Genomic DNA, 18,380 nt, shown 5'->3' on the forward strand with positions numbered 1-18,380 from the left:
ATAAAGGATCTATAAAGGATTACCTGATAATAATTTGGAGATATATCAGTAGATTGCATCAGATTTTGTCCCAAGAGATTTATAATCTTAGTGAATAGGGGGGATATCTTGGATATCTTATGTGATTTGTGAAAGAGCCGGGTAATGCTGTTCGTGTGAATTGCCACTCCCGACTTCAATAATAGAAGAATTTCACCATGGGCTGTTCGAAGGTAGTGGAGCTATCGTCAGTGGGGGTATACAATCCCTCTTCAAATTGATGTGATTACCATCGACTATTAAAAGTCAAAGATTTGTGCTTCCGCAAAGGCTTTGGCCGAATTTTTAAATATTGATGACAAAGGTAAAGAAGTTTTTGGCTTAACCTTGTCAACTGCCTTTACCTTGCATATACTACTTTTAACCTTGTTAACTGCCTTTACCTTGCCTATACTACCTTTAACCTTGTCAACTGCTTGACTCTATAAGTACATTTGGCTCTACAGAACCTCAGTGTCACTAAATTATCAGTTCATATAATATACTCAATGTATAATATACTCAAGTACTGCAGAACCAGTCCTCTGGGATTACTATTTTGACTCTTGCTTTCACTCTAGATTTTTTTCTGGATTTTTTTTACAGTTCCTGTAATATACTCAATGTTGTCCTCAAGTACTGCAGAACTGGTCCTCTTTCATCACTTGTTGGGCTCTGCTTTTGCTCTGGATCGTTTCTAAGGATTTGGGAATCCCTAGATATGGGATTTGGGAATCCTAAGCCGGGTGGTAACCCTGCTTGTATTGGGTCATAAAAACACAAGCCTCTTCTCATAAGATAAGGTCTATGAGTGCATTTCCAACAAAGCACTGCACGTGTCTGGAGTCAGATAACCGTATGAATGAACTAAATGATCAGTTCCTATAATATACTCAATGTTGTCCTCAAGTACTGCAGAACTGGTCCTCTGGCATCACTAGTTGGGCTTTGATTTTGTTCTGGATCGTTTCTAAGGATTTGGGAATCCCTACAAATGGGATTTGGGAATCCTAAGCTGGGTGGTAACCCTGATTGTATTGAGTCATAAAAACACAAGCCTCTTCTCAAAAGATAAGGGCTATGAGTGCATTTCCAACAAAACACTTAGCACGTATCTGGAGCCAGATTAACCGTATGAGTGAACTAAATTATCCGTTCATATAATCAGTTAATAAATTATTAGTTCAATATTATCAGTTCATATATAACTAAATTGTCAGTTCATATAATATACTCAATGTTGTCCTCAACTGCTGCAGAACTGGTCCTCTGGCATCACTAGTTGGACTTTGCTTTTGCTCTGGATCATTTCTAAGGATTTGGGAATCCCTAGATATGGGATTTGGGAATCCTAAGCCGGGTGGTAACCCTGCTTGTATTGGGTCATAAAAACACAAGCCTCTTCTCATAAAATAAGGGCTATGAGTGCATTTCCAACAAAACACTTAGCGCGTATCTGGAGTCAGATAACCGTATGAGTGACATGTAGTATGCTTTCCACATAAAAATTTCTGACACTACATTGCCTTGATCTTCCATCTTCACGGACGGGCCAAGCTTCTTACACAAGGATACGACATTAGAATACTGTCTTTTCACATACCAAAAGCTTAAGGTAGAGTCTGATATAAAGGCCTGTTAAATAAACTCCTTCGGCTGGAATATGTGATTTTCTGCTTAAAATCCTTTGGTTTATCTAGCTGTCCATAAATACAAAGACCCAGTACAAGCGTCCGTTTTTTACCAGGAGTTCTTCTGGAGATATAAACATGGTCTGATGCATGGACAGTCAATTTTAAATCATACAAAAAAAAAAAAAATAGTCATCAGCCACTCAATAGAGAGTCTCACGTCGACATCCTAAATTTACCTTTGAAGGTCAAGCTTTAAAGTGGATTGGAAAGACTGCCTCTTCCACAAAAACGCTTTTTATCTGACCTATCACGGGATGTCTCGAACAGGTCAAGCCCTCCTGCGCGAGAAAGCTGGATTATCATCCAGTGTTCATCCCTTTGTGTATGCTTCTATTGATTTTGTTGCCTAATATTCCTGCTGGTTTTTTACAGGGGCTTCTAAAATCATCTTTTTACCCCTCGAAAGAGTCTATAAAAAGTTTTAAGCAATCTTCCAAGCTGTAAATTTGGTTTAGTATCAATACGCGTTTTCTGGTAGCCCATTCACTACCCTTAGTCTCACGAGAAATAATGACTGGTGCCGCCATTTACTGAGGCAACATAGCAAAGGGGTGAGAACATGGCTCACTCGGAGTACTTACAAGAGAAAACATCCTTTGCGGAGTACTTTGAGCACTGCTTTGACGAATGCTACACTTCCACTTGGAACGGCCCTCTGAGCGACTTCATCCTTAAGAGCCCGTCTGGTGATTTGCTCCATTGGAAATTCAAGAGACACAATCCTTGAAAACCTTTCCAGGCTATTTCGAAGGGGCCTAGCGGTATATCAGGCCCTACTTTTTTAGTAGCCTGACATTAAAAACGTTGTCGTATACAAAAAATATGTATATAATTCGACTCAGATTAGTATTTATCCTAAGAGGATCACGAGATGAATAATTTCTTTTTGCCTATTTTGGGTTTGCAACGCTAAAAGGGTTGATAAATGACACTGGAAAGGATCGATGTAACTCATATTTTATTTAAATTTATTGAAAGATTTATTTTGATTTTTTTTTTTTTTTAAGTGCCATGTTAATATGATTTATATTTTGAGTCTGTAAGGTTTATTGTCTTACTGCAAATATAAAAGTGTTGTTCATGAAGGAAGTTGTGAAGTAGAACTTGATTTAACCTTGAGTAAAATATGCAGAGTTTTTTTCTCATTTAATATTTATTTATTTGTAAACCCGTCATACAAAAGCAAGAAGACGGAGCAGTAAAAGAAAACAAAATAATAAAACAGTCAGTCCCGTTTTTGATGTCAGGCAGCCTCACTCAGTTTATTCATATGCTAAGTTTTAGCTTGTTAAATTGTTTTCACTGAAAACAACCAAGTGCAATCACTTTGTCAATTATGCCTAGTGTCTGATTTAAGTTTTTTTTTCGAAATTATTTTCGAAAAGAGGCTCCTTTGGTCAAATAAAAAGAGTACCATTTTTACCAGTATATAAACAGGAACTGCTTTTTAGACATTATCCTTTTAGCTGACAAACTGAAAATTTCAGTTGTGATTCCAAATACATACTTATCGAATAATCGCCTGCATAAAGTGGTTTTTTCGTCGGTCAGACAAGTTGAGGCTGCTTAAAATACCAGCTGTAGCCAGGATAGAGTATCTAAAGGCGCTTTCTCGTGCCCTTGTTGATTAACGACATGTTCTTTCAGGACAACCTGTTCTTCTGACTAACAACGGGTATGTGGCCGTGGGTAATAGTTGCTCTAGGATAAGGGAGCAGTATTTCTTCCTGGTGTTGTTTTGCCCCTACATGACCTAATTTCCCCCCAAATCGTCAACCGCTCAATTTGGCATTATTCTCTCCCTATTCAGATTTTGGCTCTTCACATTTTTTTCGAAAATGAGTTTATTCCCCCCGTTTGCTTTATTTATTTACTTACATCAACGTTTGTGACTTAAGTCTTGTGTAATTCTAAGAGATCCCCGTTAACATATCAATGTCGGAAGAGAGTGAAAGAATAGTTTTGTTTCATAGAATCTTACCCTTGTAAAATTTTTCTGAGGAATAAAGTTCTTTTAAGTAATTGGTACTTGTGCTAAATATAATATCAACAACGTCAATCGTTGGGGTTCTTATAAGAACGACTTATCCAAAGATCTTCTTTGGTGTAATAATTATTTTAATGAATTGAGTTGAGGTACGTTCTTTTACACCTAGTGTGGCAGTTTATAATATTCACACCTAGTGTGGCAGTTTATAATATTTCAATTCTTTTAGACTAATTATTTTAATGAATTGAGTTGAGGTACGGTCTTTTACACCTAGTGTGGCAGTTTATAATATGTCATACAAGCAGTTTGAATGCTCGATGTGACAACTTCGAAAACGGACGGAGGAAGTGCCAGATAAAAAATGCGGTTTGCCTCGCTGCACGCTGCAAGTCTTCGGATCTCCTGATCAAGTATCTCGAAGTCGTGGCGACTGTCATAATTGCCATGAAAATATGAATTCCGAGTCCAGAATTCATCGTAGCGTCGTTCTTCTTCGGGTTTTTACCTATTTTCAATTAAAAGAAGTTGAATTTCAACAAGAACCGTTGAATATCAACGGTCTTTTACACCTAGTGTGGCAGTTTATAATATTTGCTTTTTCCTTTTAAAGAGTATATATTGCAGGGTTCTGAAGAAGAAAAACAAGACTTTCTAGAAAAAGCCGTGCCAATGGGTATTGAACAGCTCTCACCTGAGCCCATTGTTGGTAAAGTCAAAATGAGACTTGGAGCATTTACTGAAAGCAAGGCAGAGGTTGAACCTCCTTTGCCGCCGAAACCTGGAAAGGCGCTCCTCAAGGCTCCACCTTTGGCGCCTAAGCCTCGACCTTGGTCATTTGCGAGCTCAGACAAATCAAGTAACATGTTTGAACTTATATTACTTATTTTTAATCTCATTCCATTAGGACTTCGTGTAATGTCAGTTGGGTAGTCACAATCCCTCCCTTGCTTTCAAAAAACGGTTTAAAAGAGCTTGAAAGGCTGCATTTTCTAAATGAAAAAAAAAGTGATTTCAAACCTAAGAAAATGCTATGCTTAACTGCTCTTTTGTTTTCATGAAATTTAATCTTTTTTTTTTTTTTTTTTTTTTTTTTTTTTTTTTTTTTTTTTTCATTTCGTCCATTAAAAATAGGCCAGCTCACCAGTTTGCCATTGTTTGCATAAGGTGATTCAACGTAGAATTTAAAGATAGATTTAAAAATGTGATTTAAATGTGATTAAGGTAATTTGCATAAGGTGATTCAACATAGAATTTAAAAATAGATTTGAAAATGTGATTTAAATATAGAATATAAGCAATTCAAAAGAGCGCTTTTATGATTCTTTTAAATCATAGTGATTTTTAAAAAAGCAGTTTTTATCACCGTACATGATAAACGTGAGGCTCTTTACACCACCGAATTCGGGAGCATTTAATTAATGCTAGAACAACAAGGCTGCCTCCTCACTCCAATCAGGGGTTATCAATCCGCTTCTGAAGGGATAAAGGCCAAAATGACGCTATAATCACTGCAAAACGAGCAGTTGTAGGTCACTTTTTATGCCGTCTTTTGTTTCCAATGTTATTGTTTGACTCCGTTTTAAATTGTTTTACCCTCTTTTAATTCTTCTGTTTCTCTTATTTTTAATCTGATTTTTTTTTTTTTTTTTTTTTTTTTTTTTTTTTTTTTTTTACCATCTTTTATCCTCTTATAGTTCCACGATTTTTCTTATTTTTAGTCTGATTTTTATCATTGACTGTAACTTTTTATTTTTAGTTTTATCGATTTATTACATTCTTTTGATACCTTTGGTCTACATGCTTTCTTATTATACGCAGTTTTGTCTTTCTTTCTATTTAGCTGTTTGTTTTTTTTTTATATTTAATTTGTTTACTGGTCGATTAACTTTCAGTTTTTAAGCTTAAGGATTATTTAACTTAAGGTTGAAATTTTTTATGTTTGTTGAGTTTATTATGTAGTTATTTTTCTCGTATTAATTCTAATTTTGACCTACATTTATTGTTGTTCCTTTATCGAGTTCTAAATTTTGCAATTTTTCTCCTTTTTTTTACAAGAAATGCTAATTTTGCAATGTTTACTTATGAGAGCCATTTCAAAAATAAAACTTTACCTGTTCTTGTAACGGAAGAGACGCTTTTTTTCTTTTCTTTTTTTATGTACTGTGTCCTGAAATAATAAAACCTATCATAAAAAAAATGAACGATAAAAAAAAAGAAGAAAATAGCCATATAATTTAAAGTCTTGTAACAAAGCTAAATACTCTAATGTTAAAGCAAACTCTTAAATAAGTTTGGAAGTAGGTCTCTGTTCAAATTACTTTTTTCCATCATTTTGGCAAATAATTGCCAAATGATTTTTTTCTTTTTTTTCTATTGTTTGGACAAAGTATTTGGACAAATGTATTTGTCCAACTACTTGGACAAATACATTGTCCAAGTATTTGGACAATGTAAAGTCAGAAAACAATTTATAATATCAGAATAATTGTAGCTAATACATTATGCATGCAGACCCGCTGTACTTTACCCCCACCCTTTAATGTGCAAATATGAAGCCCAAATTTGTTTCTAAAGTATTATACCTTTGTCATACTTAGGTATATTTTATTCGGATTAAGCTAACTTCTCTAGGATTAAACTAACTTCATGTTAAAGCAAAATGTAAATGTTAAAGCAAACTCTTAAATAAGTTTGGAAGTATGCCTCTGTTCAAGTTACTTTGTTCCATGATTTTGCTCAAATTAATGAGAAGTTGGTGGTTCTAATCTAAAACAGGTCTAGCCCATATGGGAAGCAGGTCTATACAATAGTTTTCTGCTTCTATTGACGAAAATTATTGGCTGACCGACAGGCAGCTGATCAAGTGATCAGCTGCCTGTGATCAGGCATCCGCTACCCACTTGGTAGCGTATGCCTGATACTTCTTTGGAGATTTCTGGTTTGAGCCCTTCAGCTGCATACAACAACGGAGAAAGTGTAGCTGTTAAGTTCACTTGAAGTTTGTTTACAATACTTCGCTCTTGAAAAAAAAAACTTTAGTGTAAAGAGCGAGGTATTGAAGAGGGAGAATCCCCCACATATACGTAATAATTTCTGTTCGTCTTAAATTTTAATGTTGATCTTTACTTTCAGTTGAAAAAGCTTGTTTTTTTATTTAATTTCTGATTGTTTTTTAAATAATTCTGGGAAATCTGGCTCCGCCTCCATGAAAAATTCCGTTTCCTCACGGAAAATTCATCTTTGGAAAAATCCTCCCATATACTCCCTCCGCCCTAGAAAAATCCCCCGAAAAATGTCTGTATATGTCCCAGTAATCAATAGTGTATGTAAACAATGTGCAAAATTCATAACTTGCAGCCCTTCCCCTGGGGACTTTGGGAGGTCGAGTCATCATCAAATACATGGCTATTAGATCTTTTGACTATTCTGAAGCAAACGGCTATCTCAAAATTTGATCGCACAATTTTGGGGAAAAGGGCGTGGAAGGGGGCTAGCTGCCCTCCAATATTTTTGGTCACTTAAAAAGGGCACTAGAACTTTTGATTTCCGATCAAATGAGCCCTCTCCCGATCTTCTAGGATCACTGGTTCGATACGATCTTTGGGAAAACAAACAAATAAACACCATCTTTGATCCTTCTTTCTGGCAAAAAATGCAAAATTCCACATTTTTGTATATAGGAGCTTAAAACATCTACAGTATGGTTCTCTAATATGCTGAATCTTGTGGTTAAGATCATTTCACGTTTTGGGGTTGTTTCCCCCTTTTTTTAAAAAATGGGCAATTTTTTTCAGGCTCGTAACTTTTGATGGCTAACAATAAACTTGATGAATTTTATATATTTTGAATAAACATCAAAATTCAATTCTTTTTGTGTATCTGTTGTTCTCAAGACTTTGTTTCTTTTTTCGGTTACTATTGAACCACATCGCTCCTTACTTACAGTTCGTTACCACGAAGTGTTTAATAATTATTAGTCGCTATCGTTATTGTTAATTAATATCGGACATTACAGACTTCATTACTGACTAACATTACAGACTTTGACTTTTTTGGCTTTGATTTTTTTTTTACTTTGACATTACAGACTTCGTTAGCCTTGACTTTTCATTGACGACTTTTTTCATTGTAGATGATCTGGATGTAACTCGTTCTTGTGAGAAAACTCCTGAAGGTGCCCCAATTTTTGATGAAAAAGACGAAGAAAAAATTGGATCTGAGGCTCCGAAAAAATCTGTAAAGGAATTAGCTGCTAGTCTGAACAAAAAACCAGATGAACCAAAGGCGAATAATTCTTCGTTAAAATCAAAATTTTCACCATTACTTGCGGACGGTAAGTTAATTTTGTTTTAGTTAAATTTTGTTTGGTTTGTCGGAATGTATGTGTGGTTGTCTTCAAAGAGTAAAAGTAAACTGATAAAAGAAGAAAAGATAAAGAATAAAAAAGACAAAAGAGTCGTTACTAAAAGAAGAAATGAAAAAATACATGTCATGTGTTCGACTTGAGCTTATTAGACCTTATATCTTTAGATGAGTAATAGTTGTTTACGTATGGATTTTTTTTTCTTGAAAACGGCAACGATGTTTTTTTCTGAAAACGGCACACTAACATTTTCTGGTCTGCAAAACGATGAAAGACTTTCATTTATGAAACCTGAAACACTTTGGAAAAATTTATTTTCCCTTCCCAGCGCCCTTAATATATTTTGCGAAGTAAAATTAAGTGACCCAAATGTCAGGAAGGACTGTCACAATGAAGTTAGACATTTGAAGTAGGGGGACTAAACATCAACCACGTCATTACTATTATCGGAGGTTCCGATCTGGGTTAATTTTGCATTGTATTAATTTAGGCTGAATGAAAAGGTCAATCAAACTGGGAAAGTTGAATATCTTAGCAAGATATTCAATATAAAATATTATTATCTTGGACCGGATGTTTAATAAAGTAAGTTTGCTTTTCCTTTGTATAATTCTGGCACCAACTCACTAGCCAAAAAAAATCTAGCCACTAGCCACTACCCAAATTGACTAGCCAAAAAAAAATCAAATGAATCGCATTACCGCTGAATCTAGAAAAATTACACAAAAGAGTTTTTCCTCCAAAATCCGCCCCTGAATATTTTGAAAAATAACTTTTTGGTATTTTCAGTGAAAATACTTTTTTCGGTATTTACATTGGGAAAAAAAGAAATACAACAAAATTTATGAACTATTATTACTCTGCCAAGAGGGGGAGATAAAGTAAAAATTTGGAAGATCTGAAGTAAAATGGCCAGGTTTGTAAAACATCATTCGTTCTTAAAAGAGGATAAATACTAAAAGCACAGATTACAGAATGATCGTAGAAAGAAGAACACAATCGATCTGTACACACTCTATATTTCCCATGATTAGCAACGATTTGAGAATAACATAACGGAATTTTCTTTTAACATCACAAATAGTGCGCTTCTGTAAGGTTATCAATCGAATTTCGAACAGTAAAGTCTAACCACCAAAATAAAAGTAGAGGATATAGAGAAGCCACAACATCACTGTCCTACTGAGAGTCTTCCAGAGGAGCATCAAATAAAGTCGCGTGATGCGCATGGGTGAGGGCCGCCTAACCCACGATATAAGGTGTTGGATCCCTCCCGGAATCAGAAGACGCGGACGACAGAAGGCAAGACTAGGCAAATGGCCTGAGAAGGTTGTTGCGCTGTTGAGATTGTCACTCGAAGAACTTTGGTTTAAAGCACAAGAGAGGTCGTCGCGGATAAGCACCGTCGTTGCCTTATGCGTCAGCCGGCGTGAGGAGACCTAAGTCTTAGAAAGAAATCCATATTTATCAACTAGTCCTAAAAAAAGATTGAGACTTAGAGGAAGACCAGTCCTGAAAAAAAAAGATGGAAAACTTTCAAACCATGACCGAAACACCTTGATCATTTTCACATAGAAGTGGAAGATCATCTGCATAAGTCAAATTAGAAAAATCCTTAAAACATACGGAATCGTTTGATCTGATTCCATCTCGAATATCAGAAATATACATTTGAATCTACTGCTATCACTACCAATAACTTACTGCAGCACCAAGCCGCATTTGAATTTACTGCTATCACTACCAATAACTCTCTACAGCACCAAGCCGCATTTGAATCTACTGCTATCACTACCAATAACTCACTGCAGCACCAATCCGCATTTGAATATACTGCTATCACGACCAATAACTTCCCGGAGCACCAATCAGCATTTCAATATACTGCTATCCCTACCAATCACTTACTACAGCACCAAGCCGCATTTGAATCTACTGCTATCACTACCAGTAATTCACTGCAGCACCAAGCCGCGTTTGAATCTACTGCTATCACTACCAATAACTCTCTGAAGCACCAAGCCCCATTTGAATCTACTGCTATCACGACCAATAACTCAGTGCAGCAACAAGCCGCATTTGAATCTGCTGCTATCACTACCAATAACTTACTGCAGCACCAATCTGCATTTGAATCTACTGCTATCACTACCAATAACTCCCTGCAGCACCAAGCCGCATTTGAATCTACTGCTATCACAAACAATAAGTCACTGCAGCACCAAGCCGAATTTGAATCTACTGCTATCACGACCAATAACTCACTGAAGCACCAAGCCGCATTTGAATCTACTGCTATCCCTACCAATAACTCACTACAGCACCAAGCCGCATTTGAATCTACTGCTATCACTACCAGTAATTCACTGGAGCACCAAGCCGCGTTTGAATCTACTGCTATCACTACCAATAACTCGCTGAAGCACCAAGCCATATTTGAATCTACTGCTATCACGACCAAGAACTCATTGCAGCACCAAACGGCATTTGAATATACTGCTATCACTACCAATAACTCACTGCAGCACCAATCCGCATTTGAATCTACTGCTATCACTACCAATAACTCACTGTAGCACCAAGCCGCATTTCAATCTGATGCTATCACTACCAATAACTCACTACAGCACCAAACCGCATTTGAATCTACTGCTATCACTACCAATAACTCACTGTAGCACCAAGCCGCATTTGAATCTACTGCTATCACTACCAATAACTCACTACAGCACCAAGCCGCATTTGAATCTACTGCTATCACTACCAATAATTCACTGGAGCACCAAGCCGCATTTGAATCTACTGCTATCACTACCAATAAATCACTGCAGCACCAATCCGCATTTGAATCTACTGCTATCACTACCAATAACTCACTCCAGCACCAAGCCGCATTTGAATCTACTGCTATCACTACCAATAATTCATTGCAGCACCAAGCCGAATTTGAATCTACTGCTATCACTACCAATAACTCCCCGTAGCACCAAGCCGCATTTCAATCTACTGCTATCCCTACCAATAACTCATTGCAGCACCAAGTCGTATTTGAATCTACTTCTATCACTACCAATAACTCACTGTAGCACCAAACCGCATTTGAATCTACTGCTATCACTACCAATAACTCACTGAAGCACCAAGCCACATTTTAATCTACTGCTATCACGACCAATAACTCCGTGCAGCACCAAACGGCATTTGAATACACTGCTATCACTACCAATAACTCACTGCAGCACCAATCCGCATTTGAATCTACTGCTATCACTACCAACAACTCACTGAAGCACCAAGCTACCTGAGGCCAACACAACTGGGCACACTCCTCTATCCCATTCTATTCTAAGTTCCACCCTTGCCCCCTCCCATGAAGTTCCAGTTTTCTTGAGATTCACTTTCTTATGAATTTTTTCCATCCGATTCGAGGATGACTGGTTTTTTCCCTTAGATCCAGGGAAATGGCCTAAAAGCTCGATATTTGGCTACCTGCTCGTCTTAATCTTTTGTTCATTCCTAAAAAGTGGGATTATACTATATTTTTTGTACTGTAGCTTGGAGTTTGTTGAATTAAGTTCTGAAAAATGTTATTTATGCAGTCAAATTATTGGCTCCCAAATATGTTTTTATGGTAAACATAACTTTTTTCCGGGGCTATAAGCCCATTTTTAAGGGGATTGTTTATAAACATACAAGGCTAAGAGTCAATTAACTGCTAAATTTGTGAATGTTTCTTTTTAAAAGATGTTTTAAAACCTTGAAAGTGAAGAGTCAAACTAACGCTAAAATGTTGAAAATTATATTCATAAACTTGCAGATGCTGTTTTTTATATCTAATATTATTATTATTTTTTCTATAAATATACCAATTTAACATCAGTCAAGTGTTATGACGCTAAGGAAGGGCAAAAAAACACTTTAATTGGTTTGACTTCTGAACAGCTGATATGATATCGCCCGCTGCAAGATGTTTAATCAGAAGTGCTGTGGCCCCAATTCTATTCCAAAAATGCTCAAAGGCATGAAAATGGATAGCTAAGCTAAAAATATGAAGTAATGAAACCATCTGAAAGTGAAGAATTTTGATTATTTTTTAAAAGTTTGATTACCTCCACCTCGCCTTTACCACTTCACTGTAACTCACTGTTTTGCTTGTGATATCATTGTGCTTTGCTTGTAACAGCTCACATTGCGTTCAAAGTTTTTCATAAAGTGCATATTGTAAGTTCAGTATTTTTAGTCATTTACTATGCGTGTGTTCCAGTAACCAATTATCATTAATTGTAAATAATTGTTTTTTATTTTCTTCATCCCAAAATGCCCCGTAACTACAAATCCAACCCTTATATGATCATAATAAATAAAAGTGACTAACATTTTAGTTGTTTCTACAGCTGTAATGCGAAAATTGACCAACTTCTTATATTATCCGATGTTTTGGACCAAAAATAGTAATAAATTCCTAATTATTGTTAATGATAATTGAAATCTGGAACGCTTACGTGTTGTGTAATTTTAAAAGTTTGAATAGTTAGAATATTGAACTGGATCTGCTATCAACTAAGCAACAAACTTTCCCATACAGAGGTTTGCATAGCGCGGATGCCGATCTCCTGTCCTCAACCGGGAGTGCTATGTGTGGTTGGGGGCAAATTATCTGTTATTTCCCGTGTTTTCCTCTTGATTCCTCTAATTATCTATTTGAAGGCGGGTGACATTTTGGCTTGTCTTACAGGGAAGCGTCACTAAACCCCGTGAAAACCAAACAATAGCCACCACCTAGTCTTGAACTTGCGATCTTTTGGTTGTCAGTTCAGTGTGTCAACCATTCGGCAAAGGAATTTTCTATACTTTTCTATCCTACTATACTTCAGAAAATTCTTTTCCTCTCTTGCTTGAAACAAAAAGCAGGACACACCCAAACAGGTTGGGTAGTCATAATATAGGGCTTAAAGTAACAATGATAAGTGAAGACCGAACTTGTTCTATTCTTTTTTTAACTAAAATTACGATTTGCAATTAAACTTGTTGCTTGCTGTGTCATTTAGAATATTTAACTTCTACAGTTAAATAGAATCGACGGTTTTTTCGGCAGAGATTTGGTGTTCAGGATTTTTTAGATACAGTTCGACTGCGTTTATGTTCTCGAACTAAGAACTAAGAATTGAAAGTTATGTGACCGTCGTGTCTCTCTCAAGCAGGAAGGTTTGGAAGTTTTCTATAGGTGGACAAAAACAGCATTCCTCAAACTAAAAATTGCCATGTTTGTTCAATCCTGGCATATTTCGCACCAACTTTCCAACTAAGACTTATCTGTAAATCAACGTTCATTTTGAGCCTGTTCTTCGCTGATTGGTTTACGCTATTGATTGTATCAGTACGTTGAAACATTTTTAGTATAGGTTTTGCTGAATTACTCTAGAGATTTAAGCTCTCTTTATCATTCTTATATTTGACTACTTGGCCGAGTGAATTTTCGTCGTGGAATGTCCTTGTTTTACAGATTGAAGATAATTTGCAAAAAATCCCTTAACTTGTCTGTGAACTAGTTCGCTTATCGTTTAAATGATCTCTTAAAGCCCAAAAAGAACACGCTACTTTTGTCCAGCCTTTATGGCTTAGTAGGCGTAGAGTTTTCAATATTACAAATGGCTGGATTTTTTCAATGCAGAAACGCTTTACGTAAACTTTCGAACTAAGAGTTTTTTTTTGCTTAACGAATAATGTAGATTTTTTTTTATTATAATTCAAAATAGACTGTAACATTGAAAATATTCAAAATCCTTTTCTAATACATACTTGAATTTCTTCTTCCTTTCTTTCTTTTATCCAGCGATATTTGGTCCTTCTTTCCTCGTTTCCTCTTCTTTTTCGTTTTCTTGATGATGGGTTGGTGATACTTCTTGTAATCGATAGAATCAAACCGGTTATTGTTTTCTTTTCGTACTCCTGAAAATAAAATAAAATTAATCCTGTTTCTTTCTTCTTTTTTTTATCTAAGACTCCCTGCTTATTTGTAATCTAATTCATCCATATTTTACTATTATTTCCTTCACTTTACTACCTATCTATCTTACCTCTTACTCGACATTCCATATCTTTCCACTTTTCTAATTTTTCACAAACATTTGTTTTGTTTTTTTTTACAATGTAGATTTCCTTTATGCCGCTGATTTTGACTAAAGTGATTTTAAGCGTTTTTTGCGCTAACTTATTAAAGATTAAGATAATATTTCAAAAATTTTGAATATTTTCAACACAAAGTTTATAGAATTATTTACTAATTCTCACTTATTTAATGCTCTGCTTGATGGCTTGGCAAACGACATTTTCTTCGTTGTGTAACGGCCTCTACGACTAAATCCATGATTTTCCCTTAAATCCAAAGGCCTGGATAAACAGGATGCGATTCAAGATTCCTGCATCACAACCCCGTAGTCATTACTCAATTAGCCTACTTCTAAAGGCAACCATATTGAAGTTGCTCCTTGTCAAAACAGATCGGGGACGGCCAAATGGCTATCTAGCCATCCATACTCATCATTTAATCACCAAAGGTAATAGATAAGCTTCTAATTTATAATCGAAATAATAAGATAAGTATAATCTGATGAAAATAATAAGATAAATATAAACTGATACGGAACGATACAGCTTACCGCCCTGACCTTATCCTATCCACCAAAGATGCACCAAAAATGCTATGCAAGGAAAATTCATATTTTGTTTGAATTTTGCACAATTTTTTGCCTTCTGAGAATGCTTGATCTCCCTGGGACGGGGGTTGCTGTTTGGGCTGAATCACCCACTCTTCCTTATTAACAGAGACGGATTTAGCTGGATTGTTCAAGTAGGGGGAAATTTTCCTGTGTCAATACGCTTCTGCATTATCATTGAATGAAATTATGTTCAGTAATATTTGTGCTAAAGATAGGGCTGGTACAGTTATGGCTAGTCTGAATGAAATCACGATTGAAATCCATACTTCAAGGTTTTTATTTTACCTCGCAGCTGACATTTCATCTCCTGTGGGATCTCATAGCCTGAAGGCAGAAACACATACTTCATTACGGTTGAGCGTAGATGTGTATTGTGAAAACGTCTGCTTGTCGGTCACATCGTTTGCTTTTGAAACTCTTGAAGAAAGCTTTACGTCTGTCCAGCTCTAGAAAAGAAAACAATTAAACTCATTTAAAGTAACAATGGGTTTATTTAAAAAAAAAAAAAATATATATATACATCATCGATTCCCTGAAGCAATGCTTGTGCGGGAGAAAACCCACATAATAAATCAAAAAACCAAAAAACCAAAAAAAAAAAAAAAAATAAAAAAAGAAAAAAAGAAATAGAAAAAAAAAAAAAAAAAAAAAAACATAATTAGAGCTCAACTTACCGGACCCGAAAACCAACGAACCTCCAAACAACACCCAACAAAATTATAACAATTATAATCATATTCAGCTGCAACTAAACCCTCCTCAAAAACAAAACTTAAGTGGCGTGGAATAATCCATTCAAAATATACACATCAAAACAATGGTTCTTTAGCGACTTACGAAAATCATGCAAACCCCCAACATTCCTCAAATCATCTGGCAAACTCTCCCAAACTAACGGAACAACATGGCGAATTGAAAACCTAGACCTAGACGTGACCATAGCTGGTCTTCGCACCAACTGAGAAGATCGTGTCAAATGATCGTGAGTAGTAGACGCAAGACTAAACATTCCTGAAAAACATGATGGTAACTCCGAAGCTAAATATTTAAACATAAACAGAGCATTATAGAATACACATATTCCTGTCAACGGTAGAATTTTATACTTGCGGTAAAGATGCCTCACCGATACAGATAGGTCAATTTGATTACCATAAAGAACTCTAATTGCCATATTCTGTGTTACGCAGAGCGGATGGAGGTGAGTTACGAATGTTTTCGACCAAACCATACAACAGTAAATGAGATATGGGTGAACCATAGAAAAATACAACATTCAGTTGATTATATAAATTTGATCGACTTACTATAAAATATTTACTCGGTTTCAAAATGTCACCGTTTCTAAGTTTGAAAGTATTGCCATTTCTGCTACTGGTTCTTCTCTCCAAGAGCCACGGAATATTTTAAGAAAGTTAAAAGGCAAACTTTATGCACTTAATTAATGCCATGTTAGCGGCCTAGATAATTGTTATATTAGATAACTGTTATATTAATTGTTATATTAGATATATTAGAGATAATTGTTGGTTGAGGTTGTGTTGCTTATTTTGAGGTTGTGTTGCTTATTTATGTTTTAACCTTAGATATGACCCGATCTTGTCACGCTGCTTTTGGCGATTTTGCACAGGATGAAAAGGGAATTAAGAAATTAGTCTCCGACGATAACGAGGTTTGACCTCTTTTTTTTACTTTTTGGCTTCTTTTTCATGTAGTTTTTGTGTTTGTGCTTTACCATATATCGCGGTGCTGCGTGAACACCTCGTCAATTTTTTTCGTCAGCTCGTATAATCAATTTTTACCGAAAATGACTTTGTCGTTTTTCGTGCTGCGTCGTCTGGTGACAACAAAAATTCCATCTCTAATACTTACATGGCAAAATAAGAAAAACACACCTCGTAATATTTCTGATAATTTTATATCTGATATATAAATTACACCTCATAATAACTCGTAGTATCTCTGATTATATCTCGTATATCTTTGATCTACTTATAAGAAAAAAATGTCTGAGTCATATGGAATTATTAGGTACTAAATAATTGCACCATCAAATTAGTTTTTATCGTCTCTTGAACAATTTTATTCCTCCATAATACGAGGTCTCCACGCAGTAGCCGCGATGTGGGCTATATATCCGATAAAAGGCTTCTTAACACTGACCTCTTAGCCACTCAAAGTTACCATGACAAAACAAAGAAGGGATCTTAAGAACAACAATGGATCTGTGGTTAATATGAAGGAAAGGGAGAAGAGTTACACAAATATGTCGCCTTTATCCAACAGTCTCCTCAGTGTGGTGAAAGAAAGAATTTATAACATAACTATATTACAAACAATATTAAAAAATAAAAAGGAAACGATCAAACTAAATATTTGCAATTAATACCCCATGACAAATGGGAAAAATCTTTACTTCCGCGGTTTGTATTGTGTAGTAGTAATTGTATATATTTGGTTTGATCGTTTTCTTTTTATTCTTCTTTGATTTTCTTGTTTTTATGTAGTTATGCTTTCTTCCTCCACATTGACTTCGGATAATGACCAAATATTCGCGTTATTATTTTCCTTTTTCTTCTTATTGGCCATAGATCTGTCTCGTTTTCAAGATTCTCTTCCTTGCTTAGCCGCTAGAATGACATTGCAAGTTGCAAGGGTCATTGGCTTCATTTAAATACCGTTTCTATCAAGTGGAAATAGTCTGCTTCCATGATTTCCAAAGTGGGGTGTAGGCCCCACCGGTGGCGCATTGCAATATTTTGATGGGTTATGGGCAGGACGTGTACGCCTCGGCTCACTATACCTTGTAGCCTTAGTTTTGAAAAAAAAAATGTTTTTCGTGTAATGACGTCAAATTCATATGTATTTAAAGAGCAAAAAAGATGGATAATCGAATTACAATGACGTACTATATTGAATTGCAATGACGTACTGTATTGAATTGCAATGACGACAAACATTGTTCAAAAGGTCTTTTATACGGACAGTGTTTTTCATTGGTATGAAATATGTCTAGATGATGAACCAAAAAGAAGAGAAAAAAAACACGTTAACCGCCTTTTAGTCATCTTTCAGTTGAATACACGTAAAATTTCAAATAAAAAAATTTTCTACCCTCCCTTTTTAGGGATTACACTAATTGCGGAATAATTGACAATTTAATGGTGTCTGAAAAAAATAGTTGGGTGTATTTGTTAAAAAAAACAACTCCTAATTACCATGGATGTCTAATACCGTCAGTATCATATCTCCTCTTTTACGCTTAGGAAGTATTTTTCAAGCAAGAAACTGTTACTATGACCAAAAAAACAAAACAGAAAAACGACCAGCTAGATTTCTTTTCTATAAAAAAAAGTCAACAGCAATGTTTTTCCAGACCAATAAACTGTGGTTAGAGGATGAGAGAGTGTTAACCAGTGTGTCTGAACTTACCAATATACCAGATTCGATCTTTTGCGCAAGCTACTACCACAACATTGGTCAAGCTCTTCAATTTGACTTTAAGCCTTTCTTTTTCCGCTTATCCACTTTGATATTTGCTCCTTTGTCACTGATTAAACTGCTGAAGCTTAATCGACCCTTTCCTTTTCTCATTT

General features: G+C 35.7%; 1 protein-coding gene across 4 annotated transcripts in view; it reads left to right on the forward strand.

Annotated features, from left to right (window-relative positions):
• Window positions 1-18,380, forward strand: part of LRR (capping protein regulator and myosin 1 linker 1 leucine rich repeat protein) — a 236,230-nt gene that overhangs the window by 209,171 nt on the left and 8,679 nt on the right. For 3 of the 4 annotated variants that reach the window (XM_089096290.1, XM_089096291.1, XM_089096293.1), the window contains 3 exons: window positions 4,327-4,558; window positions 7,835-8,035; window positions 16,371-16,456. In XM_089096290.1, the coding sequence (XP_088952416.1) occupies window positions 4,327-4,558; window positions 7,835-8,035; window positions 16,371-16,456 (519 nt within the window). The remainder of the gene's footprint in view (window positions 1-4,326; window positions 4,559-7,834; window positions 8,036-16,370; window positions 16,457-18,380) is intronic. The other variant, XM_089096292.1, reaches the window with a different exon arrangement.

The sequence above is a fragment of the Artemia sp. Qi Xiang Cuo genome, chromosome 11, assembly GCF_049724085.1.
Source record: "Artemia sp. Qi Xiang Cuo chromosome 11, ASM4972408v1, whole genome shotgun sequence".
NCBI lineage: Eukaryota > Metazoa > Arthropoda > Branchiopoda > Anostraca > Artemiidae > Artemia > Artemia sp. Qi Xiang Cuo.